General features: G+C 38.6%; 1 protein-coding gene across 2 annotated transcripts in view; it reads right to left on the bottom strand.

The window, feature by feature from the left end:
- ZDHHC2 (zinc finger DHHC-type palmitoyltransferase 2) overlaps window positions 1-12,276 on the bottom strand; it is a 93,947-nt gene that overhangs the window by 25,540 nt on the left and 56,131 nt on the right. For both annotated transcript variants that reach the window (XM_017961790.3, XM_003902460.5), the window contains exons 4-6: window positions 7,007-7,127; window positions 5,352-5,421; window positions 4,598-4,630 (exon numbers count right to left, since the gene is read on the bottom strand). In XM_017961790.3, coding sequence (XP_017817279.1) covers window positions 4,598-4,630; window positions 5,352-5,421; window positions 7,007-7,127 — 224 coding nt within the window. The remainder of the gene's footprint in view (window positions 1-4,597; window positions 4,631-5,351; window positions 5,422-7,006; window positions 7,128-12,276) is intronic.

Below are 12,276 nucleotides of genomic sequence, written 5' to 3'. Positions count from 1 at the left end.
TAGAAGTAGCTTTTGTATTAAATAAGAAAGAGTATTTTTATAGAAAGAAAATGATTTTGATCACAGATTTTATAACAACTAATTTAGCTTTGCTTAAGAGGATGGTACAATTTGCCATGTTAGAGCCAGGGACACAGGAGGTCAGTAAATAAAGATCATGTATTTTAGAGTTTAATATGTATATACGTAGAGTATGTGTGTGTGTGTGTGTATATGTGTGTGTATATATATATAAAACTAGAAGAAATATAGTGACATTTATTTTGAATAATACCTGTCTTCATAACAGACAACTTTTGGCTAGACATTTTAACTGCCGATTGCTTTATAGACTCAATTTGAAAAGGAAGAAGACTTCTTCTGAATCTATTTCTCCATCTAGAAAAGGAATGACTTCACATGGAGAAACAAAACGCGTTCTAGGTAAATATCCTTCTTACGTTAAGTTCAGCGTAAAACACAGCTGTTGGTCCTGTTTCCAGGCAATTGCTTTCTGACTTTAAATTGGAAAAAGAACATAATACACTGGAAGGAGTGTGGCCTTCGAAGTAAAAAAAAAAATTTCCTATGAAACTTTGAGCCCACTCTTTCTCTTTTCTGAGCCTCATTTTTTTCCCTATAAAATGAGACAAAGATCCCAGGAGGCGGAGCTTGCAGTGAGCTGAGATCGCGCCACTGCACTCCAGCCTGGGAGACAGAGCGAGACTCCATCTCAAAAAAAAATAAGATAAAATAAAATGAGACAAATAATTTCTACTTCTTTCTGTCACTGTTTCAAGTATTACAGATTATACATATGGCCTCTAGAACATAATTGGCACTCAATAAATTGAAGCTCAAATAATTTGTTTTTGTATTACTTAACCTTTGGCAAGCATGTAAAAGTATTATTAATATGATATAATTAATTAACTAAAATTTTACACTAAAGGAAAAAATACTTTGATAGAAAATCCAATAAAGCAAATACTATGGAATCTGTTTTAGTTAAAACACAAGTATGAGATTGATCCCCGAAATTCTGGTGGGTAATCTTCAGTGGACAGAGCAGAGACTGAGACATCATTGCAAAATGGAGAGGTATTATTGATTCAATGTGTCAAATGTTCAAAGCTGACAGATATTAAGGTCAAAAGACCTGTTTAAAACACCTGTATAAAAAGGCTGCCCTGGCCAGGCGCGGTGGATCACGCCTGTAATCCCAGCACTTTGCGAGGCTGAGGCGGGCAGATCACGAGGTCAGGAGATCAAGACCACCCTGGCCAACGCAGTGAAAGCCAAAAATACAAAAAAAAAAAAAAAATAGCCAGGCGTGGTGGTGGACGCCTGTAGTCCCAGCTAGTTGGAGGCTGAGGCAGGAGAATGGCATGAACCCAGGAGGCGAAGCTTGCAGTGAGTCAAGATCATGCCACTGCACTCCAGCCTGGGCGACACAGCGAGACTCTGTCTCAAAAGAAAAAAAAAAAAAAAGAAAGGCTGCACCTGGGTCTGAAAACATCCTAAAAGTACTATAAGTGACTGTCATTAGACGAATACATTCACACAAAGCCTGTAGAAAAAGATTTTTTATGTATTCATATAGAAACATTTCCAGAATATATTAAGTGAAGAAAATAAAAAGAAACAGATTCAGTCAATAATGTAGTCACTTGTACTAAAAAAAAAAAAAGAGAGAGGGGGTTGGTAGGCTATGCACACATACGCACACATACATTGAGATCTGAAAAGTGCCATGACATTGACGACCCTGGTTCTCTGTGTGTAGTGGAAGAAGGTGGGAGAAGGACTGGAAAGAACATGACCACCCATTTTATTTTTGAATTTGGAACCAAAAGCATGTTATCAGCTATAGACTTTTTAATTTAAAATTTTATTTTATTTTATTTTTTATTTTTTATTTTTTTTGAGACGGAGTCTCACTCTGTCGCCCAGGCTGGAGTGCAGTGGTGCAATCTCGGCTCACTGCAAGCTCCGCCTCCTGGGTTCACGCCATTCTCCTGCCTCAGCCTCCTGAGTAGCTGGGACTACAGGCGCCCGCCACCACGCCCGGCTAAGTTTTTTGTATTTTTAGTAGAGACGGGGTTTCACCGTGTTAGCCAGGCTGGTCTCGATTTCCTGACCTCGTGATCCGCCCGTCTTGGCCTCCCAAAGTGCTGGGATTACAGGCTTGAGCCACCGCGCCTGGCCTAATTTAAAATTTTAATTTGAAATTTTAAAATTACATACAATGGCTGCTCCATTCAGCTGGCACCAAGTGAGTATTAGGCCCTTGGCATCAAATCCTTCACAAGTCAACATGGCTGCTGCTTTCTGCAAGGGAGTACCCAGAGCTACAACCGTGGGGGGGACAGTGGATGCAGCAAGGGAAGTGATGGGGAAGAGAACGATGACACGGGTTAAAAGGTACCGCAGTCAGTCCATTCACCTTCCCACACTGCCAGCTAAGGGTGGAGCAACAGCAGGTGGTGTGTAGGTATGCCACGTGAACCTATTTTTAAAAATACTAGGGTCTCATTTCTGTTGTTCCCCTTCACTTATTTAACAGGACTTGTGAAAACTGGAAAGGCTATCAAATTCTAAGTTTCTCACGAGGCCAAATGAACTGTTGATTTAGCAAGATTACTATAATGGTAAATTATTATTTTCTCTTTTTGTAATTTTATGAGTACAGCATGGGCATGGGAAGCTTTATAGGTATGTACTGACCTGATTTTTTCCCGCCTCTCCACTCCTTGTCATCACAATCCCTTATAAAGGTCAGAAAAATCAAAATCAACGCTATGCCTCTGATGACTAGCACTCTGCTGAATATATCTGGAGTATACAGTTGTCCAGAGAGGAGGGGTTAATATGGGTTTACCCCAAAGCAGACCCTGAGACAAGAACTTGGATACAGCTCATTTGAGACAGAAGGATAAAGCATTTTTTACTGGCCAGGCTGTCAGGGGTTGAGCGTTGCTCCTGGAGGTACGAACGCCTTGGCACTTCTGGACTGCCTGGCTTGTAGAGCTGAACAAAACTACCCAGGTAGAAGAGACCCCTCAGGCAGACAAGAAAAGAAACACAGGTGCCTGAATGGGGAGCTGCCAGCGGGTACGGGAGCTGTTCACCACAGATGCCATGAACTCAACAGGTGAGTCATGGGGATACAGGTGGGGCATTGACAGCAACTGCAGGGGAAGTCAACAAATGAATGTAAGGAGAATGAAGAAGACGTTGGCTGGGCGTGGTGGCTCGTGCCTGTAATCCCAGCACTTTGGGAAGCCAAGGTGGGCGGATCACAAGGTCAGGAGTTCCAGACTAGCCTGGCCAATATGGTGAAACCGTCTCTACCAAAAATACAAAAATTAGCCAGGGGAGGTAGCGGGCGCCTGTAATCCAGCTACTCGGGAGGCTGAGGCAGGAGAATCGCTTAAACCCAGGAGGCAGAGGTTGCAGTGAGCCGAGATCGCGCCACTGCACTCGGGCCTGGGCGACAGAGCGAGACTCTGTCTCAAAAAAAAAAAAAAAAAAAAGAAGAAGAAGAAGAAGGTGTCTAATTAAAGACACAGGGGGAGGGGGAACACTTGTTGGAAGAAGAAAAAAAACAGAAAAGAAAAGTGGGCGGGGGGTGGGTGCAAAAGAATGAATGCAAGTTTCAGTTAGTACAAAGGGGGGTTATTTATCGAGACCTGTAAGAAGAATGCCATTCTTGTATGAATTGACTAGCCTGAATGCTTTAAAGGAGAAAATCGAGGTGGAGAAAAGAAAGAGGTACAATGGTGAAAGATACAAGATACCATAATCCCTACATTCCCCTGGGAATCTTTCCTGCTGCTAGGAGAACTGTTCCCTACATATATTTCCCCCTATACCTACTGTGGACTTGTGCGCATGTCTACCTTTCTGTAGAGCCATCCCTGAAAGAAGGCTTGAAGAGTAAGTAATACTCATGCCCAAATCCAACCTGGCCAGCAACCTGGGCATGACTATCAAAGACATGTGTACACTGAGATGAAAAATTATAGGAAAAGGAAGGAAAATTAACCTTACTAATCAGATCTTTCAAATAATCCTCTATTAAATTACCTAATTTCGTGACTGAGAAATATTAGCAAATATTGATGAATTCTATGTGGAAAATCTTGTTTAAATGTATGTGTGTATTTGTATATCTGTGTAGTTGGTATTCTACTCCTTAATGTCAACTTTTGTGTAAAATAAATTGTTAAAAAGCTTTAAATGACTTAATTCTTTATAAAAACCTTCCAGTGAGGTACTATGTATAATTTACATGTACATCTTTGTGTATGTTTCTGTGAAGTATTCTGGAATCTCTATGTTTATGCACATGCATACAAAGAAAATCCTTTTTTCTGAGCTAACATGTGATATTAACTGTTATATTGTTAACCTACTGGTTTTAAAAGTATTTCATGGAAACTCCCCTAAATAAAGGCTCTTTTAAGTTGATCAAACAAACATCAGAAACTAAATCTGAAAGTTCCTGCTATGTCAACTCAAGTAATATTTCATTTGTGAAAAGATTTACATGGGTGATTCAATTTATTAACATTTATAAGGGACACAAACTTGTTTAAAAATACAGTCAACTCACCATGGGCAATGATGATCCATCTTCAAAATACATCTAAAAAACAAAGCAAAACACAAACCCCATGAAATTTTAATCATGTTACATTATAAAAATATAAATTATGGTTAGTTCAAAGAGCTGCGGCAAGTAAAATATTGCAAAATTATTTACTTATCTAAAAATTGGATAATATCAGAAGTTCTCATCTAAAATAAACACTATAGCCAATTCTTATAATAAGGTAACTTGAATTTGAAATATACATGCTTAAGATGCAAAGCAACTCATTTTCTAAAAACAATATAATGTATTAATATACAACTATCTTATGCTAAAGAAAGAACAAAACTGCAATGGATTAACAGAAAGTCTGGATAAAACTTCTCCTTCAATATCAATCCTGACACCAAGTCATACTGTTCTTAGAGTATATTAAATATATAACAACATCTGACTGTCATGAAGTCAACTGAGTTATCTTTTTAAAAATGGAAAACACTCATAGAAGTATTTCCTAAATTGAACTAGCCAAGTCAGAACTGCTAAAAATCACATACTTCAGGGCACCGTGAATCTGGGGGCAAACTGACACTTGACTGTGGCCTCAGACCTCACTGGCATGAATGCCAGCGGGTTATCCCAACTGTATTTCCTAAATCAAGGGCTGAGAAGCGAGAATATGGAGAAGATAATCAGGAAAACAGTGAGAAAAGAAACATAATGAAGAAAAAGACCACCAGCATGTAGATATTTTAGAAGTTAAAGGTTCTCTTACTTATCACAGACGGAGCAGTGATGGCAGCGATCTGGTTTTATAAGTTGGCATCTGTCACAGTATCGGATGGCTAGGGACAAAAAGCTCCACTTAGAGTTAACACTGAATTGAATATACAATTAAATGGCTTTATCATCTCTTCAAATTTAAATTTTAAAAAGCATATAAAATTTAAATCTGGTAAAAAATAAGATATCTGATGCTGTTTAAATACAAAAATGGAATGACTTGCCTACAGCCACAGTTCTCTGGAGGTTTAACAAGAACAGAGAATCTCCTAAGGAAATTTTTCTGATGTTTTTTCAATTGTCAGTAGTTATAATAAGTGAGTCAGAAGCAAATATAAGTATTATAAAAATATTTTTTTTTTTTGAGATGGAGTCTCACTGTCGCTCAGGCTGGAGTGCAGCGGTGTCATCTCAGCTCACTGCAGCCTCTGCCTCCTGGGTTCAAGCAATTCTCCCACCTCAGCCTCCTGAGCTGAGTAGCTGGGACTACAGGTGTGCACCACCATGCCCAAGCTAATTTTTTTGTATTTTTAGTAGAGATGGGGTTTCACCATGTTGGTCAGGCTGGTCTTGAATTCCTGACCTCAGGTGATCCACCTGCCTCAGCCTCCCACAGTGCTGGGATTACAGGTGTATGAGTCATCACACAGAGTCACAAATCTTAATGAGTTTTTCTTTCTTTCTTTCTTTTTTACATTTTTATTTATTTTATTTTTTAGGGACAGGGTCTCACTCTGTCACCCAGGCAGCAGTGCAGTGGTGCAATCACAGCTCATTGCAACTTCTAACTCCTGGGCTCAAGCAATCCTCCACCTCAGGCTCCCAAGTTGCTGGGATTATAGGTACAAGCCACTGTATCTGTCCATTAAAGAGATATTTTATATATTTTTTTCATAGTAAGTCTTTGAAACCAGTGTGTATTTTATACTTAGAGCACATCTCAATTTGAACTGGCCATATTTTAAGTGCTCAACAGCCACATGGGGCTAGCAGCTACCATAATGGGCAGCACAGGTCTGAAGCCACAGAAGTTCTGGGCAAGTCTTGGTGGGTAAGCATCACTAGTCCATGGACATCAGTTGTAAGACAATTACTTAATTGGATAGTTGTCAAATTACCTTAAAGTATGTCCCAAGTAAGAGATTTGTTAATTTACTACATTTGTAAGAAAATTTTAAAGAGAGATTAAAAATTATACCAATACCTAAATGAAATTTTACATCACCTATATGACTGTTCTAAATTTAAGAAAAAATACTTGTAAAAGTATTCATTTTATATTCATTACAGACACTGCTGCCTTAAATTAAATACGTATAGGAAAGTCTACAATTAAAACCTGAAACATGACTACTACTATAAATCAAGATTTCAGCAGTTCTCACATCTTCACTGAGTCATAACTAAGTAGGCAGAACAGGATTAAAGTCAGTTCTGATTTCCTTGAGATCTCTTTGCCACAGTGTTATTCAGGTTTCCATTCTGTTTTATGGAATCATTCAGGAAAGATTTAACAGCAGTGCAAGAAATAACACAGTATTCTGAAATGAGTGTTTTACCATTTCAAGTATATAAACACATTTTCTTACAGTCACGTTAATGATGCTATTTGCATACCATTGCAAAGCACCTATTATTGACATTTACCTCCAGACATGGTCCTGGTATAGATGGGAAGATCCTTGGCTGCTCGCCTAAGAACTTCCTGATGGGCTTCTCCTCTTGGCTCTCTCTCTAACAATTCTTTCTCTGCATAAGAGAGATGGAACTGTGGAATACATTTAAATTTTAATCAGTATTTTCAAAGAAATAACATATTGGTCTTCTCTACCATACTCGGAAAAGGGTATTTATAAAATATTAACGGTATATTGTACATTCAAAGAGACAATAGAGTTTGAAATCTGGGCAAGTCTGTTCACCTTAAAGGTCATTCACTTATGCATCTAGAAAAAGGGTATAATACTAGTAATCATAATACCATTATACCTACTTCCTCTGGTTTTTGTGTAACTCAAAAGGAACAGAGTACATAAAAATGCTTATAAACCGCAGAGTTCCAACGAAATATTAGTTATACTGATAGATAAAATGGCCCAATGAATAAACCAAACTCAGTGAATAAATTTTTCATTTAGATCATTAAGAACAAATGTAGAAAATCCATTAAGCATATTTTCTTATTTAAGTGAGTTTTAACCTAGAGATAATCCTTACATGAAATCTCCCACAGCACTTCTAAAGGGTCTAATTATTTATTTTACTTCTTATACTGACAATTTGGTCCGGCTAATTTTAAAATATTTGAGAAAAATAAAATTTGGGCTCCTGTTTAATAATATACATATAAATATATATCTTACACACACACACAGACACACACACACCTGTATAAATTTCTATAAATGTGCGTCAGGAGACATGTACAAGAAAAATCTAAGTATCATTGCTTGAAATATAAACAAACTAAACACAACTCAAATGTCCATCAAAAGGATGATGGATAAACTGGGGTATGATATATCCAAATAATGGAATAGTACCGGCATTTAACAGTTAATAAACTATAGTTGTGTATAGCAAAGCAAGAACCTCAATATAATGAACATTAAACAATCTTCCAGAACATATATACAATGATTCCATTCATCTAATTTTAAAACCAGCAAGCTAAAGAACATATACATTGTTGTTTAGAGATACATATACATGTGATAAAATTATAAAGAAAAAGGAATAGAAAATGCAGGATAGTTGTTACGTTTTGAGGAATAAAGGGAAACAGCTGACAGACGCACAGCAGAGATGGAAAATGTGAACAGTGTTTGACATACTGGCTCGGTGACTGCTTAGGTGTTTTCACCTGATTATTCTTTAGGAAGTGCATTATATATATGTTTTTGTATATATGCAATAATATGCATAAAATATTTTACAATTTAAAAAACTTTTAAAAAGTGATATGTCAGTGAAATAATCTACTATAAAGACAGATGCACACGTATGTTTACTGCGGCACTATTCACAATAGCAAAGACTTGGAACCAACCCAAATGCCCATCAATAATAGACTGGATAAAGAACATGTGGCACATACATACCATGGAATACTATGCAGCCATAAAAAAGGATGAGTTAATGTCCTTTGCAGGGACATGGATGAAGCTGGAAGCCATCATTTTCAGCAAACCAACACAAGAACAGAAAACCAAACACCACATGTTCTCACTCGTAAGTGGGAGTTGAACAATAAGAACACATGGACACCGGGAGGGGAACATCACACACCAGGGCCTGTCAGTGGGTAGGGGCCTAGGAGAGGGATAGAACTACAATAAATACCTAATGTAGACGATGGGTTGATGGGTGCAACAAACCACCATGGCAAACCTCCATGTTCTGCACATGTACCCCAGAACTTAAAGAACAATAAAAAAATGCTAATAAGCCACTGATGGACTATTAAATTTTAAAAATGGGAACAGGTACACTCTGAATATCAAAATAAAACTAGAAAGGTTTTTGACTGCAGTATCTGTATCACTGATAGCAGCTCTGGACCTGCCCAGGGCCTGAGGAAACTCTCCACCCTGAAGGGAAGGACACAAGCCTAACTGACTTTGCCACCTACTGACTGCAGAGCCCTTCAGCCTTGAGTGAACATAGATGGAGGAGCCAGGTAGTGGACACAGCGGGCCTTGGGCGAGACCCAATGCTATTCTGACTTTGGGTCTCACTGAGCACAGTCCCAGTGGTGTTGGCCGCAGAGGTGCCATGTCACCCCTCCACCAGCTCCCGGCAGCTAAGCACAGAGAGAGAGAGAGGCTCTGTTTATTTAAAAGAATGTAAGGTAGGAGAACAAGAGTCTCTGCCTGGTAATCCAGAGAATTCTTCTAAATCTTCTCCAAGACCACCAAGGCAGTACACATCTACCAGTCTGTAAGAACCACAGTATTACTGGGACTGGGGTACCTCCTAATGCAGATACAGCTTAGATCACAACACCTAACCTGGAAAGCCTTCCCAAGGACGAGAAATACTAAAATTTATATGGAATCACAAAAGACCCAGAACAGCCAAAACTATCCTGAGTAAAAAGAACAAAACTGGAAGATCACATTACCTGACTTCAAATTACACTACAGAGTTTAGTGTAAGGGAATAACCTAAATAGCATGGTACTGGCATAAGACTAGAATTTGTACAGAGTAACCAAAATAGCACGGTATTGGCATACATAGACCAATGGAAAAGAAGAGAGAACCCAGAAACAAATCCACACATCCACAGTAAACTCATTTTCAACAAAGCTGCCAAGAACACACACTGGGGAAAAGGCAGTCTCTTCAACAAGCGCCGCTGGGGAAACTAGATCTCCATATGTAGAAGAATGAAATGAGAGCCACCTCTCTTGCCCTACACAAAAATCAAAATGGATTAAAGACTTACATCTAAGACCTCAAATTACGAAACCAGTTAAAAGAAAATATTGGGGAAACTCTCCAACGCATTGGCGTGGGCAAGGATTTCTTGAGTCATATCCCACAAGCACAGGCAACCAAAGCAAAAGCGGACAAATGGGATCGCGTCAAGTTAAAAGGCTTTTGTACAGCAAAGGAAACAATCAACCAAGTGAAAAGAAAACCCACAGAATGGGAGAAAATACTTGTCAACTCCCCATCTGATAAAGGATTAATATCCAGAATGTATAAGGAGCTCAAACAACCCTATAGGAAAAAATCTAATAGTCCAATTTACAAATGAGCAAAAGATCTGAATAGACATTTCTCAAAAGAAGACACACAGAGGGCAAACAGGTAATATGAAGATATGCTCAATATCCATGGCCATCAGAGAAATGCGAATCAAAACTACAATGAGATATCGCACCCCAGTTAAAATAGCTTTTACCCAAAAGACAGGCAAAGGGGAGGTGCAGCGGCTCATGCCTATAATCGCAGCACTTTGGGACGCCAAGGCGGGAGGATCATTTGAGCCCAGGAGTTTGAGGCCAGCCTAGGCAACATAGCAAAATCTCATCTCTACAAAAAATTAAAAAAAAAAAAAAATTAGATAGGCGTGGTGATGCATGCCTATAGTCACAGCTACTTAGGGGGCTGAGGCGGGACTACTGCTCGAACCCAGGAAGTCAAAGCTGCAGTGAACTGTGATTGCAGCACTGCACTCCAGCCTGGACAACAGAGCAAGACCTTGTCTCAAAAAATAATAATAAAATAAAATAAAGGCAATAACGAACGCTGGTGAGGTAGTGGAGAAATGGGAACCCTTGTATACTGTTGGTGGCAATGTAAATTAGAACTACTACAATGGGTTTCTCAAAAAGCCAAAAATAGAGCTACCATATGACCAGCAATCCTACTGTTAGTGTATACCTAAAAGAAAGGAAACAAGTATGTTAAGAGATAATCTGCACACCCATGTTTATAGTAGCACTATTTCCAATAGCCAAGATTTGAAAGGAACCTCAGTGTCCATCAATGGATGAATGGATAATGAAAATGTGGTGTTTACTTACACAATGGAATATATTCAGTCACAAAAAAAAGAATGAGATCCCATCATTTGCAACAACATGAATGGAACTCGAGGTCATTACATTAAGTAAAATAAGCAGGGCAGAGAAATACAAACTTAGCAAGTTCTTACTTACTTGTGGGAGCTAAAAATAAAAACAACTAAACTCATAGAGATAGAGAATAAAAGGATGGCAACCAGAGGCTGGGAAGGGTAGTGAGGAACTGGGACAGAAGTGGAGATGGTTAATGGTACCAAAACCAAAAAAGTTAGAAAGAATGAATAAGGCTGGGCACAGAGGCTCACACCTGTAATCCCAGCACTTTGGGAGGCCGAGGCCACCGGATCATTTGACGTAAGGAGTTCAAGACCAGCCTGGTCAACATGGCGAAACCCCATCTCTATTAAAAATACAAAAATTAGGGCCAGGCGCCATGGTTCACACCAGTAATCCCAGCACTTTGGGAGGTCGAGGTGGGCAGATCACAAGGTCAGGAGTTTTGAGACCAGCCTAGCCACCATGGTGAAACTTCGTCTCTACTAAAATACTAAAAATACAAAAGTTAGCCGGGCGTGGTGACATACACCTGTAATCCCAGCTACTCGGGAGGCTGAGGCAAGAGAATCGCTTGAAACCGGAAGGCGGAGGTTGCAGTGAGCTGAGATTGTGCCACTGCACTCCAGCCTGGGTGACAGAGTGAAATTCCATCTCAAAAAAAAAAAAAGAAAAAAAAAGAAAAAAAGAAAGAATGAGACCTAGTATTTGATAGCACAATAGGGTGGCTACAGTCAATAATAATTTAATTGTACTTTTTAAAATAACTGAGTATAATGGGATTTGTTATAACACAAAATATAAATGCTTATGGTGATCGATACCCCATTTACCCTGATGTGATCATTACACATTGCATGCCTGTATCAAAATACCTCATGTACCCCATAAATATATATACCTATTAGGTACTCACGATTTTTTTTTAACTACAAAGAAATTTAGAATGTAAAGTGCTTGAATTGGTGTAATGGATTGTTCTCTTTTTTTTCTTTTTGCCTAGTCTCTATTTTCAAAATATAATTTAGTGCAGTTATATTACTTTTACATGGAGAAAACCTTACCAATGAAAAACTATTATCACTTTAACAATCTTGCTATGAAAAGGGCAAATTTTAATTCACATGTTCTAAGTTCAGGATCCTCATTTTACAAGCGAGAGGTCTCTAACAGCTGATCAATTAAAAGAATAGCCCAAGACCTTGCATTTTATAAAGGGAATATTCTAAGGTTCTTAACCACCAAACAAGGGCTCTTTCTTCCTAACAGTAGTCTCCAAACTTCTTTGATCATGTTCCCCTAACTGCAAAAAATTAAAAAAATTATG

Source organism: Papio anubis, chromosome 8 (genome assembly GCF_008728515.1).
Source record: "Papio anubis isolate 15944 chromosome 8, Panubis1.0, whole genome shotgun sequence".
NCBI lineage: Eukaryota > Metazoa > Chordata > Mammalia > Primates > Cercopithecidae > Papio > Papio anubis.
The sequence above is the reverse complement of the archived record's forward strand: the minus strand, read 5'-3'. Positions and strand labels throughout refer to the sequence as shown.